This window comes from Hippopotamus amphibius, chromosome 1 (genome assembly GCF_030028045.1).
Source record: "Hippopotamus amphibius kiboko isolate mHipAmp2 chromosome 1, mHipAmp2.hap2, whole genome shotgun sequence".
NCBI lineage: Eukaryota > Metazoa > Chordata > Mammalia > Artiodactyla > Hippopotamidae > Hippopotamus > Hippopotamus amphibius.
Window position 1 is genome coordinate 113,128,498 of NC_080186.1, and position 19,913 is coordinate 113,148,410.

Genomic DNA, 19,913 nt, shown 5'->3' on the forward strand with positions numbered 1-19,913 from the left:
TCCACTTCCGGGGCGAAGGCGGGCGTGGGTACGTGGGCGGGGCCTAGGCAGGGGAGGAGCTGGAAGCGGCCGCGGCCATCTTAGGAGCCGCCGGTACTTGGAGCGGCGGAGGCGACGGTGGTGGTAGTGCGACTGTCAGTGGTCTGGGCAGGGAAGGCAGAGTGGCAGCGTTCAGACCCTCTTAAGGCAGTGCTAGAAGACGTTAAAGGGTCACACTGCTCCCGAAAATGTCACTTCAAACGCTGAGAGGACAAAACTTTTCATATATTCTGTAGGCTTCGTTTGTTTCCCAGAGAAGGGTGTGCTGAGGAACCCCCCAACGCAAGGCGTGGAGGCAGCCGTCCACCTCGACTCAGCTTTTGGACAGACGCGGCCTCACAGCCCCGGCCTGGGCTTGAGGTATTTCGGTTTTCCTCAGCGAGGGGATTGCGGAATGTCTGAGCTAGCCTAGTCATTATTGCATAGAGGTGCATAGAGATGGAGGGAAGCCTGAGGCTCAGAGGTGGAGTGATACCAAAGCTGGAGCGTGGCTGACACTGAAGCCCAGCGGCCTCGCTCTTACCCTCCAGAGCACACGCTGGCCCCCAGCAACGTCTGGGTGTGCTTTTGCCCCATCTGCACGGAAGAGAGAACCGAAATTGCCTGTGAGTTCTGCAGAGCCTCACCTGACCCATCCCCGTATTTACTTAGCAGTAATATGGTCCCTACCTTCCTCTCTCGGGTCACACCCCCTTCCCCCCGCCACCAGTCTCTTACTCAGACACAAGAAAACAATGCCAGCAGCGTGTATAAATACTGTGCTTTAATGAGCTCCTTAAATAAAAATGTCACGACAAAAATATACAATTGGAAGAGACAGGGTGTCTCCTATATCCACTCCATGCCCATAGAAAACTATAAAGGAAGAAGTAGAAACAGGAATGAAAGAAGCAGCAAGAGGAGGTGAGAAGGAGGTCTGTAGGCCATCTTGTTGGCACTGATATATGGTATTTCTGATCTCACAGTTTACCAGCTCAGTATCCAAAATTTCCAGCCAAAAGGGATGGAATTGCCCTGAAAAAAAGAGGCGATCATATTCCGGATTCTTTGTGTTTGTTTTTGTTTCTTAATTCTTCAGATTACAAGAAACTATTAAACCAAACACGGCAGGGTAGGAGTTGGATAAGGTTAGCATAACCCATCTGCAATGGAAACTTAAGTCAGTGAGCTTGTTTAAGGGCTGGCTTATGAAAGCTGAGGCAGCAAGACCAGGTAGGAAAAATGAAGGATTAGACAAAACTCTCCCTCACCCCAGATCACCCTCTGCCCTGCCCATGAGAAAGCCAGCAATTTCAACGGGATTGGGAGAGAATGTATTTGGATTTCTTTTCTTGGAGTGATCCTCAGGAGATATTATCGGTGTCCATTTCCTTAATAACTCCTGAAGATGGGATAGCTCATCCTGGAGGCCAGAGACTGTGGGAGCTGAGAGTCCCATCTGGGAAGGGGGTGAAGAGAAGAGGAGAGGAATATTATTGTAGCTGTAGCTCTCTGCTTCTGGCACCTTTCATTCTCTTTTCCCTTCCAACTGTGCCCTAGTTTCCACTTGTGATAAGCCACAAACAGTTTCCCCACACTCCCGAACCTATCCACTTTGATACCAACAGGAATGGTACTTCACTTCCCAGTACCCCCAGCCCTTTGCCTTTCCAGCTCCTGAAAACATCTGGTTCAGCAGTCAAGACCCTTCTCCCACTCCCAATCCCTGTCTTCCCTTCTCACCTGGACCTCAGGCCTTCCCCTCAGGTAGCAGCGTCTCCAGAGCCTGATCTGGGGTCCCAGATATCCAGGCAGCAGCAGCCCCGGGGGTAAAGGGCAAGCTCCCCAATGTGAGGGGAGCCCCCACTCCTGATCAGCCAGGCTTTCAGAGGAGATAGCAGGTCGAGGGAGCCAACGAGAAGAGACTGCCAGCAGGGAGGGACTGTACCGCCACGGACAGAGCTGATTCAGGGGGGTCAGGGCCCCTCTAGAGAAGAGCCACACAGAACTGGGGGGCCCAGGAACCATGAAGCTTGGCTGAGGAGGAAAGGGAAATCAACTGGCAACCTAGAAACCTGATGACCCCAGTTTCCCCAAACTGGGTCAAGAAGGAATGTCCAGCTGCCACCCACTCAAAACTGCACAAGTGATCAAACTACAAGCCTCCCGCTGAGAACTCTTATCTGCTCTCCTCATTAGGCTTCAGACTAGTCCTCGGGACTGATTAAAGTTAATTTTAGGGAAACAAAAATGTGCGTGAGACAGGAAGACTAATAAGGATGAGGAGGACAAAAACGATGCCTTTTGTTATTTTTAGGATTTCTGTCTTCCTGGGGACAGTCAGGGACTATAAATGACAGCTAACAGAGGAGTAGTGAGGAATTCAGACACTGTGTTTCACTTCTCCCCATCTAGTAGGATTAGCCTGTAAGAGAGTCAAAAAGATTTAGAAACTTCAGACACCTCACCTGCTGTCTAGGGAGCCAGGAATCTGGGCAGTGTTCTGGGTCATAGCCAGGATTATGGAATTGTAGTATCTGTTCATTGCTGTAGCGTAAGTCCCAGTCCCAGACAGATAGCTGTGGGTTAACAGAATTCCCAGCTGGGGGCTGGGAGTACCCTGCAGTATAGACTTGTGTATAGGTTTTGAACTGGATAGAGGAAACAAGAAAAGGGTGGTTAAACAAACAAATATATAATCCTCCCAAGTCTAGAGAGAAGTCATGAAACTCATCTCTTACTTAAGAACCAGATATAGGGTGAAAGTCCAGTCCTGAAATTGAGCACCAACCTCCTCCTTTCCCATCCACAGAACTCACTTTTCATAACCAAGACTAAACTTCAGAGAGTAGTTCTTTTGTTTTGTTTTTTTTCTTTTTGGCTGCACTGCACAGCTTGCAGGATCTCAGTTCCCCAACCAGGGATTGAGCCTGGGCCACAGCAGTGAAAGCCTGGAATCCTAACCAGTAGCCCACCAGGGAACTCCCAGGAAGTTGTTCTTAATGGGGGGAAAAAGGACAAGTCAAAAATGGAAGTCACTGACCTGTCCACTCTGCTTTCCACGCTCCCAGGGAGTGTCTCTCAGGAATGTAAGGGTGTCAGGAACCCTGACACTGTCATGAAGAGCAAGAAGGAAGAACTCAGAGAATTCAAACTCAGTTGGAAACTGTTGGAGGAGCTGCCAGACGCAATCAAGGAAGAGAAGAAACACTGGGGCCTGAGAAGAGGGAAATAAAGAGGTTGGAAGGGGTTATGGGGACCTAAATGGGGAGAATGACAAAATGACGGGATGAGGGGCATGGGAACAGGGGACACTAAGGAGGTCAGGGAGTGGAAATCTCAGTTGAGGTAGAGGGTCATGGTCCCTCACTCATCTAGGTCTCCCTTCAAGCTCAGCCCAATCTCAGAATCCTTTGGATCTAATTCACCTCCAGTGGAGATTTTACTGTATAATTTTCTCATCCCCATATACTTAATAATACCCTCCCAACACCCTCCCCAAACGTTCTCACCTCTTCACTGGCCCCAGTTCCCCCAAGTCGGGTCAGGAAAGGATGTCCAGCTGCCACCCACTCCCGCTGCACTAGTGATTGGAAGCCAAGTAGTGTTCGGGCTTCAGGGACTGAAAGCAGCTGGACGAGTGAAGAGAGGAGGCCATTGAAATCACGATCACCGCGCTCTGGGTGATAAAGAGGGATAAGGGACAAAGAAGGAAAGGCCAAGAAACGAGGGCAGAAGAGAGTGAGAAAAGGAAACATGGCAAGAGGAAGTGAGAGGCACAGAGGGGGAAAGTTTGTGTAGGTAGGATTGAGAGGGCACATAAAAGTGAAGAGAAAACAAAGACCTTGAGTGATTCACTTAATACACTCCACCTAGATAGAAATACCCACCTTCACATGTAGGAAGCAGAATCATAAATGTCAAACCAGCTTCCACATTTTCCTTCCCACCCCAGCCCCAATCCCCATCCATTGATGGAAGGACAGGAACAGATAGCTGAGAATCCCTCTGTTAGGGACCACAAGCTTAGTGGGGTGGCAGAGGTAGCACTGAAGGATGAGTTAGAGCTGATGGGTAGTTCCTAGCAGAACGAGAGGAGGATGCTGCACTGGAAGGGGACAAGGAGGCTTTATAGGTCTCCCTCCATGAGCAGAATCCAGTCAGGTGAGTAAAGAAAAAAGGCAAGGAAGGAATGGAGTGGGTTGGCCCAAGAAACTCACCTTGAAGTACTACAGAGCGAACCCTGGATGTCACTAAGACTGAGATGTCACTGGCCTTTCGAAGACAAGACCTGGAGGGGTGAGTGAGGAAGAGAAGGGGAGAACAATAAGCCTGGAGGAAAGGAGTGATGGGTCATGGGATACAATAGAGGCAGATGCCCAATTCCTGCCCCCTCTCCTAAGGAGCAACAAATGGGGAACCAAGGAGAAGAGTTAATGAAAGACCATTTAGGAGTCCAAGTTAACAGAAGGTTGGGGAACGTTGAATTATAAATTATGGCTAGAAAAAGAGGGAGTACCTGATGTAGTCCAACCATCGTGTTCCTTCCAGAGCTGAGAGCCATTTATCCTCTGCCACAGATGAATCTGAGAGAAAGTAGAGGAGTCAGAAGGTCAAAGAGATCAGGAGAACTGGGGATTCAGGGTCCAGAATTAAGAAGCGTTGATAAGTTGGGTAGTGGTTGCTTAGGCCTGGGGATAGGAATAAGAAGTAACCATAAATGGCTATGAGATTTCTACAATTAAGTTGTGGTGATGGTTGTACAACATTGTAAATACAATGAAATGCATTGAATTGTACACTTAAGATGGGTGAAGGGTGAATTTTATGGTATATAAATTATGTCTCAACAAAGCTGTTTAAAAAGAAGAATACGTTGGGGTCACGAAGACAGGAAATCAGTGAGTCTGTGGGAGATGGGAGTTGGGTGGAAAGCTAAGGATCATTGGGCTGAAGGGGTACTCCTCCATAGCAGGCAAAGGGTAATCCAGGTTGGAGTCAGCAGACCTAGAGATGGGGAAAAGGCTCAGAGTTTCTCTCACCAGGCAGGCAGAGGGCCCTCAGCCTCAGGTGGGCAAGTTGGACATCTGCAAGACTGGGCAGCTCATCCATGGTGTCTACCAGGACAACGTCTGAATGCCCAGCCTGGAGCATCGACTCCACTGCTCTGGAGGGGAGAGAGTCGGAAAGTAAGGGAAGTTGTCTGCCCTGAACATCTAACGCTTGATTCTTCTCATCAAACCTCCCCTCACCTGATATCCTCCTTGTTGGGGTCACTGGCTGTGTAGAAGCCACCACAGCGGAGAAGATCACTGCCCCCAGGGTGATGCCAGGACAGGCGCTTCCCGTGGATGAAAGAAGGATCATTGAGGGAGAAACTCCTAGCCCCACCCTACCCTTGCCCCCACACTGACCTCACAGGGATCTCCTTCCTCCACAATGACCCCTAACCTCCCACGACCCTCTAATCCCCAACCATTACCCTCACCCTCACACTGACCGGTCCACGGCCATGATGGAAGTGGCCAAATGCTCTCCTGACCTCACTGTCCAGAGTTCGGTTAGGGACCCAGAAGTAACGGGGGAGGCTGTGAAATTGAGAGTTATGTCACAGCTTGGCTCAGGGACCTCATTATAATGCAAACCTGTTATTACAAGGAAGCTGCTTAGGAGGGGATCATTCCAAGGGATCTCAAGTTTTAGAGATCTAGGAGATAAAAGGAATAGCTTTGTGGATGTTCTAAGAGGCTGGAGTTTGTGGGAAGTCCTGTTTTTAGAGGATCGGAGAAGTGTGGGAAGATTGAGGGGGCAACAGGGCTTGGGTGGACTGGGGCATCACCTGGTGGCTACGTCGAACCTCTCATTGACAGTGCTGACCCTCCAGCCCCTGGCCCCCTGCTTCTTCCTCTCAGTCTCCCAGTCTTCTGATGTCTCCAAGAGGGGAACAGGTGGTTTTCTGGAACGAGAACTCTGGCCTAGGGCAGGCGTAGAGGAGGAAGAAGAGGAAATAGAGACAGCTCAGCTCTTCTGTCTCCAGCCAGCTGCTTTTTCAGACTCTACTCTTTCCTTACCCTAAAGCACCCTCACTCACCAGCCTTGCTCAGGGTTATCCCAGCATACTGTTGGGCTTGACTGTTCTGAGCTCTGGCTTGGACAATGGCCATGGTCACCTGTGGAAAAAAGGACATCTCACCCTTTGTCTTAGACTGAAGTAAAAAGAAGGAAATAGGGCTCATGTGTTGCTCCACTGTCTTTGCCACAAATAGAGAAGAAAAACGAAGGCAATCCCTAACGAAGGGAGCTTCCACAGGTTATGGAGACTGGAGTCAGGAGAATACATTTAGAACCACAGAATGAAAGAATGGTAACTGGGCGGAATCTTGGGAATAATCTTATCCAACCCTCTCTGTTTTTCAAAGGAAGAAACTTGTCCGCAATTATACTCCTGATAATTGGCACAGCTGGACTTGAATTCAAGCCTTTACTCTCATTATACTATCATTTTAGTCTCTCCTTGAGGAGAGAAGCAGAGAGAATGATGAAAGAGATCTTGGGAGACAGGGGACTATTGGGAATTGCCAAGGAAAAGATGCTAAGGGTCTAAGGGGAAGAGGGGTCCTTGGGTTGGAGGACTCTTACCTGAAAGGCCTGAGGCTCCAGTCCTCCAGCCTCAAAACCAACTCTGAGTAGCCGGAAGTCTCGACCATGAATCAGAATCTCCTCAGGGATAAATTTAAGCAGGGACCCTGGACGAAGGAGCTGGACTCGGGACAGGCCATTCACTGAAGTCAAGAGTTAGAGAGCAGTATAGCTATGGATCAGGGTCCCTCTAGGAGGAACTCCTCCAGCCCATCCCACTCCATCCTCTCAGGCTGTCCTCTGAGAACAGAGGAAGGATGAGGAGGGGTTCCAACATCCCCAGTGAGCCCCTTCACCAAACCCCCACACTTACCAGCCTCTAATCGCTCAATGTTGGCCAGGCAAAAATCATACTCACTGCTCAGGGGAGTCTCCTAGAGGAAGCACATGACTGATGCTAAAGACATCTGAAGTCTCGTTCATTGTCCTACCTTGGCAGCCCTACCTTCCCTAGAGATGGTCCCCGTGGACAATCCCTGATACTCTCAGAAGACAGTCCTTAGGCATAACTCTCACTGTCTCACGTCCTGTAATGCTTGTCTAAATCTTCTAGACTCCCCTACCCACTTCCCACTAGTCCTTTGCACTGCCCTAACCTTCTCACCTGACTCCGCTGCCATCCACAGGGCTGGAAGGTGACCCTCAAGTTGCTGCAGATCAGGGTTCCAGGCAGTTCAGGTTCCAGCCCCTTCCTCACCCCTGGGGCCCAGGCTAGGATCTGCTCCCCTGCAAGGGCAAGAAGGGAAGCCAGGTTAGGACTGTTCCCAGTGTTATCCACACTTGTATACACCCACTCCTCTCAGACAGGAGGATCTAAAGAGGGAAGATTAAGATCCTCCCCTAACCCCACTGGAATGAAAGCTTAGAAGCAGATAATTTATATTCTTTTACTCTAGTGCCTAGAAAGTGTCTGGCACATAGTAAGCACTCAAGGTATTTATTGAATAAGTAAATGAGAAAAGGAGTAACAGAGTCAAGAAAACAGAGGGACCATCAAGGTCGAAGCTCCCAGCCAGCCTTGGACAGAGAATAGAGCAAACCTCAGGAAGAAGCACTTTGAACCAGGACAGGAATACAGAGGTATCTTTGGTGAGGTTTGAAATAAGGTTTGAGGAGGATGAAATTTGGAGGAATCTTTGGAGATCAGAAGTATTGGAAGGGCATTATTACCTGGAAGACATCCAGAGGCCAGGCAACTGCTGAGCTGACGACTCCTGGGCTCTGGCATCCCACTCCCCTGTACAGACTTTGGTCCAGAGAGCTGCAAGGGGTGTAGGGTTAATCCCCAGGCCTCTCCAATCCTGGGGTCTGGGGTTACTTCAGCAGCCACCTTTGGAGGCCTACACTTAGACTCTTATGAGAAACGGAGATCACTGGCTGTGGGGAGCTCAGGACATGGGGTTGGCAGGTAGTTCAGGGAGGGGCTAGTTAATGGATAATGAGACAATGAACTTGAGACTGCAAAAAAGACCAAGCTTCATCAACCAAGGTTGATATGAGACACACCCTCCTCCTCCTCTAGATCCTTTTCTTCCTTCTTTCTCTGCACCATCCCCACTCACACCCTCTTGCCAATACCCTCCTCCCCCAAGCCCGTTTCCTCTCCTTACCCCCATCTCTGGCTCCTCCTTCTGGGGGGCGATGTTGAAACTCTGGCCCCGGCCCCCCCACCACATTTCTCTGGCTCCATCCGGGGATGGAGCGGTCAAGGGTGGGAAACCTCGAGGATGCTCAGGCCCCTTGGGGAGAGGCTGAATCTTGTAGTTGGGAGAAAGAAAGTCAGGGAGAGAGGCAGAAGGAAGATTCAAGGGAAAGGAGCGTTTGAGGTGCAAGGAGCACGATTTGGGGTCTTTTGAAAGGTGTGTCCAGCCTAGCTAGAGAAGGCTCCTCGGAAACTTCAGTCGACTCTGGAGAGGGCGGGAGAGATGCCCAGCCCCTTAAAGGAGAATACACACAATTTTGGAAAAGTGGAGAGGAAGTGGAGGAGCCTAAGAAAGGTGAGGAGAAAATGGGTAACTGAGAGAATACCCAGATTACTTCTTTGCCCCAACCCCAGATCCTGTTGTCAGTGTTCATGAGCATTGGAGATTGTTTGAGGGGAGCAGCAATGCCAAGTATTAAACTGGAATCATTTGGGCCACTTCCCTGGACTCTCACTGATGGCTTCCCTGGGAAGCTGTTTTTGGGGTTTTTTTTTTTTTTTTTTTCGCCTTTTTAAAGGAGGTGGGGGTAGGAGGTAGGTGGAGGGGGTAGGAGGAATGTTAAAGTAGTTCAGGCCTCCTAACTGCCTCCCCTGACAGACCTAACATAAGTGATTAAGAAATTAATGGAAATTGGCCCTCAGGGGATTTTTGCCTGGGGAGGCCCAAGAATTGGAGTAGCGGGTGAGTTAAAGTGTTTTTGTATATCCTTCTCCAGACAGCATGAAACATATCTCATGTGAAGGGTGCAGTGGAAAAGTAGAGAGAAATTGAAATATCTGCAGGATACAGACACAGGTAGAGGTATGTTCACTGGCAAGTTCGGGGTGGGGGGGCGATGGAAAAGATCTTACCACTTAATCCAACACACACACCCCCCAACCAACCAATTGGAAACTAGAGCCCATTCTAGGTACAGGAGCCCTCTCTCCAACCCAGACATCAGATCTCCAAATTAATGATTGATGTTAAGGACTTTGAAAGCTGAGGGCTGGAAACCTCTGTTCAGTGCAACAATCCCATCCCCACCCCCCCACCTTGCAACCCAAGAAGCAAAGATGGATGGGGAGGGCACTAGGAGGAAAGTAAAGATACTGTAGCCTACAGTGACTGGGGGTAGGAATGCAAAAATCTGAGTTTAGATATGAAAAAGACAGAAAATAAAATACAAAGTAATGAATTCATGAGCTGCTATTTTATTGATTTTGAGTTTGTACAGAGGCAGCAATCCTTAGGTGGGGGCCCCAGTTTTCCAAAGTGACATTCAACTCTCTCCTCCCCCCAGCACACACACCCTTCCGGCCTCAGCTTTAAAAGTTCCCTGTCTTGGCTACAACTGTGGAAATAGTGAAGATATTCTGAGACAGGGAGTCGATCTGGAACAGAGAGGCATACACCTGATAGGAAGGTGGCCCAGAAGCCCGATTCTAGAAGTCCTAAAAGCTACCAAGCTCCCCCACCCCCACCTGCATTCCATCAGCCTCAGTCTCTTGGGGGAAGAAAATATTTCCCAAGGTCTATGGCAATTGGAAGAGGTAATTTTATTTCCCACAATTACAAACCCATTATCCACTTTCCTTCTCCCCACTACCCTTCATTCAAGAGCCTCATTCTATTCTTTAATACTTGAGGTGTAGGAGCAGCAGCAGAATACAGAGGAAAAACATCAGGGGAATGGGGGAAGGTCAGAGGCAGAAAAAAGGTGGGTGACTTGGATCAGCACCTAACCAGGAATGCAAAGGAGGCAGCAGCTGAGGGTTAAGTAGCAGGAGGACCCCTTCTGACCACCCCACACACACCCAGTGGAGGCTTAGTAGATGAAGGTGGGGGGTGGAGAGGCAAGGGGCAGTATCAGATTTTTCCATTTTCAGAATCCTGGTCTGGTTGCAGGTTTGTGCCAGGAGTGAAGGCTGCTGGGAGGGGCAGCCAGAGGAAGGAGGTGGAGCTGAGTGACTCACAAGATGAGTCACAGATCCAGTTATAAGCACAGAAAGAGGCCGAGGTCCTCCCCACCCCCGCTCCTCTGCGCCACTGTCAGCCAGCTTCCCTTTCTCTTTTCTACTGCCCCTTACCCAAATGGCCAGTGAAGGGAGGTGGCGTGGACAAAGTCTCCATGTGGGATGTCATAATATTTTGTTAATCACCTTAAGTTTAGGGGGCAAAACAGCCTGTGATTTGCAGACCGGGTATCTACAAAGTGAAAGAGACAGACTGCCTGCATGAGTCACCGAATCTGTTGTTGAAGGGCCTGGAGGGAAAAGGAAATTAGGAAAATCTGGCGTGCAGGTGCTTCCAGGCCGAGAAGGGGCTTTTAATTCTATCTTCTTACCTGTGGTTGTGGGTCTGGGGCACCGACTTCTTAAAGAAGAGGACGCAGAGTCCAGAGGTGTCCAAGTAACTCAGGGACAATTATCTTTGAACCTCCTTTATTGGAAAAGATAAAATGTGACTAGAACCTTGAACATGTGACTGTTTAGAAAGTAGTAAGAATAGCAAAAGCTAGGTTCTCAGAAGTCATTCAGAACCAGCTCCATTCTTTCCAGCTCAGTACCACTGCCAAATACACAAAAATTTTTGTTGTGTTGGTCTGTGAGCTTTAGTTTCACTTAAGAAACAGCCAGCAGGAGAGGGAAGGAACTTCCCTCCAGGCCCTGTACAGCACTGAGTTTAACACCATCCACACTCCATAAAGAGATTGAATCTTTAACACAAAATAAAACAAAACAAAAAAACCAAAACACTTTTAATATAATCTTTTAATTTTGTTGCAGAATCCAGTGTGAGGGGAAAACGTTTGGTTAAATCGTGTAACTCTCAGGTGGCCTATTCTATAGTATACTTGCTCCATCAGGGCTGAGATGGAGAACGTAGGGTGGAGGGGGTAGCACTGTCAAATCAAAAGGGGAAAAATAAGAGCCCTGAAAAATCTCCCCTCTCCAATAAAAACCTCAGTGGGTACCCCAGTGCCCTGGATTAAAGGAACTAAGTGCACTTATTTAAGCCTGAGAGATGGTATCATCCCTCAACTAGGTTGAGAGGTCTGCCTCCCCCCGTCACCCACACCCCCCTTAACTAAGGAATTTAGCTCATTTTGAGTGCAGGTCATGTACCCCTCTCCTCCCTTTTCCCCCACACAGTAATTGCATGAGCTTGTCTTTTCCACCCCGTCATCCTCCCCAAATACCATAAACCAACTGGAGTCAGTCCTCATTTCCCAGGCATTATTTGTTCACCACCCTCCTATCCCACAGCCCTCTCAAAGGATAAAGCAAAACAAACTTTGCTCATCCCTATGGAAAAACATCCATTGATTCAGGGTCCCGCATCTTTAGAACGGAAAGGGTTGTTTTGTTTTTGTTTTTTTAATGCGTCAATAGTTACCTACACAAATTTAAAAAAAATCTAATTTATTTCTTAATGAAAAAGCTATAGGGCCTAAATAAAGCCCTATTTTACCATATTAACCCCTAGGCCACCCCCCGGAATTTCCTCCACCTTTTTTATTTGAAAAGAAGTCAAGAATTGGGATTGATTAATTTATAAATCAAAACAAAAGCAAACATGACACAAGGTTTCCATTTTTGTTCATTTGTCCTCAGTCTTTAAAAACAAAAGTATTAACTAGAATCTAATAACAGATCAAATCCAAACACAGCAGTCCAGTGGAGAATCAAAACTTTCCTGGTTTTATTCTCTGGGAAAATCCCTGGTCTGTTTCCATTCCTATTGGTCCAGGCCAAAAGCCTATGATACAGATGGATGTCTATGGGAAAGCTAGGTGAGCTGTGCAAATTCTAGGTGTGAGTTTGAGCCACCACAGTGTTTGGGTACATGTTAGGGGACGAAGTTCATAAGGTGGTGGTCTCACCAGTGTTTTCTAACCCCAGAAACAAGGTGAGGTGAGCAAGGTACTCACTTTGGACACAAAGTTTAAGGGGTGCCCCAAAGCCCAGTAAGCAAGATACTATTTTAACACAGTATATTTTGAGTATCAAAACTACTGTAAAAAAAATTCACAATGAATAAAGTATCAATATTTTAAAGAAAGACAGGATTCAACCTGTACTTGCTCAATTCAGCTTTTCTTCCCTCACTCTAACCCCCAGTGCTGTTGGATTCTGTCTTTAAGATTTTGGTATTTTGCTCATTACAGATTTTGTGCATTAACTTTTAGGAATACTGCATCAGAACAGTATCTGCATTACCGAGTTTTTGATGTCTCTTTAAGTTTTGAACCTGAGGGGAGTGTTCCTCTCACACTAGTTCCTGGTCCTAGTCCTGCCCAGAAATATACACATACCCTCCTTTGGAACCTATCTCCTTTGACCTCATTGCTTCCTTAACACCAGGCTGTTTTCAAATAAAAGCATAAGAATTAACAACCATGGAAATTATTAAATCAACAATCAGATTTAGAAAATAAGTGACTTTTTGTTGAGGAGAAAGGAAACTTTCTAAATTGTGAGCAGTTCCAATGAAGAAGACAGTCTTGGCTCGCTTTGTTACCAGGGGGTAAATGGGATGACAACTTTTTCCTGATTGGGCAGAAGCAACATATGGCAAACATGAGTTTCCCCCAGCACACACATCCAGCCCATGTCTGCTTGGATCAAATGTGAGTACGTACCTCAAAAGAGAAATCCAAATACAGAAAAACAGCCCCAATTAACACTCTGGACACTTAAGTACACTTATTCCCCTTCTTCATATGCACCCAGGAGTGTATACAATTGCATAGTTGATTTTTTTTTCCCCAGAAAAAAAAATTTAAAGGGAAAATTGGCCCATGATAGGTCCTCCAGTTTAAAGCTCTTAGAAATGGTGCTGGCCAGAGCGTAGGCTGTCCAGACTTGTGCTTTGTGCAAAATGCAAAGGAGCTCCCCCCTACTGTGTTCAGACCCACTCCCACCCTCTGGGGAAAAGGATGGGTGGGGGCGGGGTGGGAAGGGGGAAATCCAAAGACAGATCAGCTCATTGGGAGTAATCTGTGATCTGTGGTTATAGTTCACTAAAATATATTTCTCTAACTACCTTTTTATAAATTGCCCCTAACCCCTACCCCAAGTTTCAGCATCAGTCCTATTATCAAAAATATCTCTTCTTACAAAGTATTTTTTATTATTTTAATAAACTAACCACAGATTAAGGTCAGCTATGGCTTAACAAAAGAAGCCGGGATGTTAAGTTCATTCTCCAAAAGTAGAGAAGAAGGAGAAAGAATCACTTAAATAGGAGGGAAAAAAATCATTTCTTAAAATGTTTTTGCTTGCTGGGGTCTTTTTGTTTCTTTTCTTTAAAAAAAAAAAGTTGCTTTCTACAGAAATGCAGCAGCAGAGGATGGTAGTGCTCTATTTAGATTTTTGGTTTTGTTTGAAACAGTCTGGCCAAAAGTCTGTCCTCCTCCCACCCCCCTCCCAAGGCGCACTCAAACCCCAATGTGTAGTTATTGCTAGTAGTTAAAAAAAGATCACCTCTGCACCAATTCACCTGGAGAAAATTCAACACACACAGCTGCTCTTTTCATCATTCTCTTGCCTTCCCAGAGGGAACAGTTTTTTTGTTTTTTAATAAAATTAAAGTCTTAAAAAAAAATCACAACCTTCTTAGCTCAGCCCTCAAAAAGAATGAGGAAAAGATGGGAGCAATCGACAATCTCTTAAACTAGAAGGGATGACAGATGGCTGTTTAGAAGGAAATCAAACTTAAGAGGAAAAAAGATCCCCCTTTTAAGTTCCTCCCTTTCCCATCTCACTAAACTGATTTAAGCCATCCCCCCACCCCCCATAAGCACCCATAAGCAAACATTACTGCCTTGTCTTTCCAGATCCTTCAGGAGGAAAAATTTATCCAACACTATGTTCTACCTTAATTCAAGTCAATAGCAAGTTTGACTAATTTCCCAGTTTCCCTCCATACTCGCAACTCCTCCACCATGTGCTTTTTTCCAACCTAAAAGAACTTTGGTCTGTTTTTTCTTTTATTGACTGAGAACCTCCTTTGCCAGTTCCTTCCCCAGACTTCTGCCCACCTCCCCACCCCCACACACCAGATCTTCCCTCACACTTTCCCTTAGGTCCTGGGATGGACCCAAGGGGTTATGACACAGAATTACCATCTTTCCCCCCTTGTACCTCCTCAGTACCATCAAGTCAAGATCGGCAAAGGACCAGTACAGCCCTCGAGGCACCATCCAGCCCTGACCTGCTCTTGCCAGCCTGGCAGCTCTCCAGAGCATACACACTTAAAAGTTTCTAGCCAGGCTCACACAAACATTACTGCATTTGCCCCATCAACGTGGGGGCTGGGTCTTATGAGCCAATTAATTGAGCTTAACTTTCTTTGTTTAGCCCCCTTGCCCGCCAAGGTTTCCGCATTCAGAACCTGTGCACCAGCAGCTCCCCAGCCGGTTCACGTTCCCTTCTTCTCAGTTCTTCCCTGTAACAGCAGGAGCAGAAGTTGTTTGTCTCAGGGTGTCCATAGAAGCTGCAGTTCGGTTGTTTGCATTTGGTCTGGGTTGGGGGAAGCCCCCGGGGACCTCCAGCCCATCCATCTGGCTCAGGGGGCTCTCTGTAGCCGTTGCTATAGGAATCAGCCACGCGGAAGTGGGGTGGTAACAATGCACCCCTGTGAACTCCATCCTTGGAGTGACTGCCTGGCTCCAGAGAAGGGATGCTGTCCTGATGGGGGTAGGGTCGCCCAGGAGGGCACTGTCTGGGAAAGGTGGCATATGGTGGTAGGCCCCCCCCACACGGCCCTCCTGCCATCTGCCTCCGGGGTTCCTGGCAGTGGACTCCACCCCCAGAAGGCCGAGGGATAGTAAAGCCACCAGGGTAGCCAGTAGAGAACGCCACTGCCTTGGACTCTGCTGGAGGGGCAGGCAGCAGCTCCTCCCCGCCATCTGGCTCTGGCTTTTTGGCTGGAGGAGGCCCACTCCCTACCCCTCCATTCATGATCTTCCTCTCTGCCTCCTTCTGCTTCTGCTCTGCCAGGAATCTCTCCTCAGCATCAGAAAGGTAGCGCTGGATCATCTCCTCCTGATATTGGTGACGGTGACCCATCTTCAGGGTTCCAACAAAAATAAACTTCCCCTCCCCTTGCATTGCAATCCTCATAATACTCAGGCTTTGCATCACCTCCTGGCTATACTTGCTCCCTCCATTACCAACAGACTCAGAAGTGGGCTTCTCAGATACAGGCCCATCCCCAGCTGCCTCCTCCTTGCCACCCTTCCAACTCTTCAGTGAGTTTTTCTTCTTCTTCTCCAGTGTCTCAGTGCCACTGCTTACCCCCGACCCTGTCCCCATCCCTCCAGGCTTAGAACCCTTGCTGTGCATCAGCCCTCCCATGTTCTTCTTGAGTTTGCTGCCCAAGGTTTTGCCAAAGCTGCCCAGTTTGTTAGCCACAGAATCTGCTCTCTTCTTGTCCTTTTCCCGATCTCGCTTTGACTTCTCTTTCCGCTTGCTGCCCTCATTGCTGGCAGAACTGCTGCCAACTGACTCCTTGTCTGATTCCCCAGACTCAGGAGTGGACCGGGGCTCATCTCCAGCTGAGGCTGTCGGGGACTCAGGCTGGGCCAGGGGAGCCTGGAAGAGACAAGAATGTGGCTGAATGATATAGGATGGATAAACAATAAGGTCCCACTGTATAGCACAGGGAACTATATTCAATATTCTGTGATAAACCATAATGGAAAAGAATATTAAAAAAGAATGTCTATATGTTTATAACTGAGTCACTTTGCTGTACAGCAGAGATTGGCACAACATTGTAAATTAACTATAAATCAATTAAAAATATATTAAAAAAAAAACAAAACGTGGCTGACAGTTATCCCGTTGGTCTGGGTTGAGGGAAGCCCCAAGGAACCTCTAGCCCTTCTGCCTGGCTCACAGGGCTCCCTGCAGCTGTTGCTATAGGAATTAGCCATGTGGAAGAGGGGTGGTAACACCCCTATGAACTCCTTCCTTGGAGTGACTGCCTAGTTCCAGAGACGAGCTGCTGTCATGATAGGGGAAGGGTCACCCAGCAGGGCACTGCCCATCAGCTTTCCCATGAACCAGGGAAAGGTGTATCTAACATCTAACTTTTATCTCACCCCCTGCAACTCTGATGCCCTTTTGTAATAAGGAGAAATCAAAATGAAGCCTGGATTTTGCTCTTCTAGAACAATGAGCAACTATACAAATACATGGCCTCTGGGTGAGGAGGGAGAATATTCTATAGACACCAGAATGGCCTTTATTATAAATTTTTCTATGCCAAATTCTGCCCAAAATTAATCTCAAGAAAGTTCTGAATAACCGCCCCAAGTCAACCACTCTGCATCCCCTCAACTTTTAGACATTCAGCACTGGAGTCCATCAGTTCGCCCCGTGCTCCTGTGTTCTGTTCTATGGGTAATAATGACATACTCAGAACCTACTGGATCAGGAGCTCTTTAAGCTATTCTGTCTCCTCTGGTGACAGAGGATTATGTACAGAGGGCTTGGAACAAAGTAATAATAATCTCAAGTTCACCAAAAAATCCAGAAAACTTTTCTTGAAGAATGTTTTTCAGTATCAGAAAGAAGAGCCTGGTTGGTGAGAAGATGTAGAAAACAAAGGGCACTAACAGGTAGAAAGGCAGGAAAAAGTGTCTTTTGGAATTTATCTGATATTTTCCAGTTATTTCTAACCTTGAATCGTAGGTCACTACTCAGAAGAGACTCAGAAGGAGACCACCACCAGATTTCCTTGTTCTCCATGACATGAAAATGAGAACATGCAAGGGTGGGGTGGGAAAAGTCCTCACCTGAGCATCTGAGGACACTGGGATCCACTTCACATTCATGTAGCCATGCAGCAGATGCAGTTTGACCTCCAGGGACAGGATTACGCTGTGAAAAGCAGAAAAAAAGAATTTCAAAGTACTGTGACCTTTAAAAAGCAGAGCAGTGTGGTCCAGTTGGGAGGTAGGGTGGGAGATGGCTACGTGGTTGGGAACTCAGACAGAGATGGGGTTGAATCATGGCTCCACCAATTACTGAGCTTTATGACCTCGAGCAAGTCTCGTCAACCTCCCTGAAACTCAGGGAGGGGTTGATAATGGGTATAGATAATAATGGCTATCCTGCAGGGTTGTTGTGAAGATTAAAATAGTATTTGGAAAGGACTCAGCACAGTGTCTAGAAAATAGGAAATACTTAATAAACAGTAGCCACTATTGTTGTTGCTGTAAGTATTACTTAGAAGGAGCTTTTGATAATTAGGTGAGAACTTATTTAAAAGCCATAAACTCTGGGTTTTTAAATCAAACCCCCTCAGTTGGGTCCAGTTTCAGGAGCCCAAAGAAGTCACTGGGTAAGAGGTAAGGGAGAGGCTTTTCTATTCACAAGCTATTCATAGGAAGCTGTAGAGGAAGGCAACTTCTGGGAGGTGGGGTGCGGGTGGGGAGAACATATTTTTCTTGCTGTTTAAGTTCCAGAAAGGCAAAAGTCCACAGCAAATTATTTTTGGTCAACTATTTAAAACCTTTCTCATTTGGGCTGGGAGAAGAAGTGTGATTTGATTATCTTGATTTTCTGATCACTGTTTGGGGGATTCTGCAAGAGTACTCCTCATACTGTGATAAGAATCCAGGATTCCCTTCTCTTTCACAAGGAGAAAAAGCAGCTGCAAGAGTCCTGATGCCCAGTCTGTCTCCCACCTCTCTGTCTTCCCAAAGACACTGGAACTAGGATGTGACTGTTTTTGCCTCTGAGCTGAGGAAAAGTCCCCTGGAGAGGGACATGGTAGGTGGAAGAGATTGCAGCTACAAAGCAAACAGAAAGGCTAGGCTCGCCTCACCTGGCCAATCGGACATTGTCACTGTCATCTTTGCCCCACTCCCAGCCCTTTCCAGGGTCCACAGCAAAGTGCAAGGGCAGCAGCTTATGTTCTGAATCTGTAAGTGGAATCACAGCTGTGGAGGAAAAAAACATGATCAAGGAGTCTCCCTGAGGAGAGAGGAAGGCAACTGAACACAGACTGACTTCAGTGAAAAGGAGGCTGAATCATATCAAAGGTCTCTAACTGCAGTCACTTCTCAGTTCTTAACATGTGAATTACCTTAGCATTAAAAACAGGCAGGTTTTCCCTTATTCCCCGGAACACAATTTAGGCCACTAATCTCCACAACTTCTCACCAGTCAGCTAACATCCATGATGTTCTTGCCAGTTAACACAGATTCAGGGAATTCAAAGTCATTATTAAGATAAATACAGCAAAGCATCATTCGGAAGGTTCTATGACCTTAAGGTTATAAGCTCTTTACTCCAGAGCAGGGAATACAGGCTGTGTTTTCTTTTTTTTAATTTTAAAACCTCTGTATATCTTATAGCTTAGTAAAACAATCTCAACATGCTCTCTCTGAGCGTACATGTCACTTAATTCTTTCCTCCTACATTCTCTCTCATTTCAGTTTTTCCAAGTGAAAAATAAAGCAGACCAAAAGACACCAGAGACACAGACACTCCATTCCACACCTTGTTCCTTGGCATTCTCCTTCTGCTCCATAGACACAAGGGCAGAAAAGTGGGCCTGATCGTAGGCAAGCACCAGAGGGGAGCGGTGACACTGGCTGGCTGGAACTTCCAAAGGCAGATAGATTCCCCCAAAGGGAATAGGGGCAAATGCTGCAGGAAACCGCAAAGATTATTATTAAGGTTGTTTTCTTGCCTAGTGGGAAATCCCTCTACCCCACTCTGCCAATTGAGCCCCCCTTTCATTCCAACCCATGTTTAATAACTCTTTACTAAGAAGCCACATTAATTAACCTCAACTGCTTTACTCTGCATCTCATGAGAATTTTGCATTGTTCTAATTTATACCTTGTTTTTTCCCCAAGGGTCTATAAATCCCCTTTCCTGCCCTCCTTCCAGTGTTCAGCCCAAGGCTCTGCAAACAGGGCTAACTCAGGGTAGAGTGAGGACTGACTTACCTTCCCCGCCAGAGTCCCTCAGCATAGTGTCTGCCACAACGACTATAGGCCTCCTAAGCACATGGGCAAGGACGAAGACATGGAATTCTTCTAGGCTCTCATACACAGGCTCTTCTGAACTCTCCACCCTAGAGGTGCAGGAGGGGAGAGAATGGAAGAGGTGCAGTGGAAGGGAGAGGGAAGAAAACAAAACAAAAGACCCCTGAAGACCAGCTCTGCAAAGAGGAAAAAAAAAAACTCCTTTCCTGGTTTTCCAGTCTTAAGGCTGCCACAGACACAGCTGATTATTTTATGCTACCATGGCTGTTTCTACTTCCGTTTCACAGATGGGGAAATCCAAGAAAAGAAATGTGAAGGTTCAAGGGTTAAAGTAGTGTCAGGAATCGGCACATAATCTCTCTCTTAATACCCATTTTGTTCAACAACCTTCCCTAATTCTCTTTGTCTAGTAGCTCAGTATACAACTGTGCAGCCTCATCCTGCTTACTACTTTACCCACCACAACCACCCACACATCACACTCACCATGTCCTATCAGAAAAGAACAAAACAAAAAAGAAAAAAAATCCCTCCGTGTTCCCTTTCTTGAACAACAGCC

General features: G+C 47.1%; 2 protein-coding genes and 1 long non-coding RNA gene across 9 annotated transcripts in view; 1 reads left to right on the forward strand and 2 right to left on the reverse strand.

Annotated features, from left to right (window-relative positions):
* Window positions 1-85: 85 nt before the first annotated feature.
* Window positions 86-16,139, forward strand: LOC130845123 (uncharacterized). Its single transcript, XR_009051333.1, has 4 exons — window positions 86-399; window positions 8,517-8,654; window positions 9,076-9,161; window positions 15,874-16,139. It is a non-coding gene; the product is annotated as an uncharacterized LOC130845123 (long non-coding RNA).
* On the reverse strand, window positions 785-8,504 carry MTMR11 (myotubularin related protein 11). Of its 2 annotated transcripts, none has more exons than XM_057721867.1 (17): window positions 8,268-8,504; window positions 7,828-7,918; window positions 7,262-7,383; window positions 7,016-7,031; window positions 6,658-6,800; window positions 6,110-6,188; window positions 5,858-5,993; window positions 5,519-5,606; window positions 5,271-5,359; window positions 5,061-5,185; window positions 4,538-4,604; window positions 4,239-4,309; window positions 3,531-3,697; window positions 3,062-3,235; window positions 2,487-2,669; window positions 1,762-2,055; window positions 785-1,477 (listed from the first exon to the last, which is right to left on the reverse strand). In XM_057721867.1, exons 1-17 carry the CDS (start codon window positions 8,331-8,333, stop codon window positions 1,286-1,288), a joined length of 2,103 nt encoding a protein of 700 aa, XP_057577850.1. In that variant the 5' UTR covers window positions 8,334-8,504; the 3' UTR covers window positions 785-1,285. The 2 variants fall into 2 exon arrangements, with proteins under 2 accessions (XP_057577850.1, XP_057577840.1); XM_057721857.1 differs by having other exon boundaries at window positions 6,971-7,031.
* Window positions 13,875-19,913, reverse strand: part of OTUD7B (OTU deubiquitinase 7B) — a 51,728-nt gene continuing 45,689 nt past the window's right edge. For all 6 annotated transcript variants that reach the window (XM_057721795.1, XM_057721814.1, XM_057721824.1 and 3 more), the window contains 5 exons: window positions 19,316-19,443; window positions 18,861-19,010; window positions 18,183-18,297; window positions 17,149-17,233; window positions 13,875-15,940 (listed from right to left, as the gene is read on the reverse strand). In XM_057721795.1, the coding sequence (XP_057577778.1) occupies window positions 14,732-15,940; window positions 17,149-17,233; window positions 18,183-18,297; window positions 18,861-19,010; window positions 19,316-19,443 (1,687 nt within the window). In that variant the 3' untranslated portion in view covers window positions 13,875-14,731. The remainder of the gene's footprint in view (window positions 15,941-17,148; window positions 17,234-18,182; window positions 18,298-18,860; window positions 19,011-19,315; window positions 19,444-19,913) is intronic.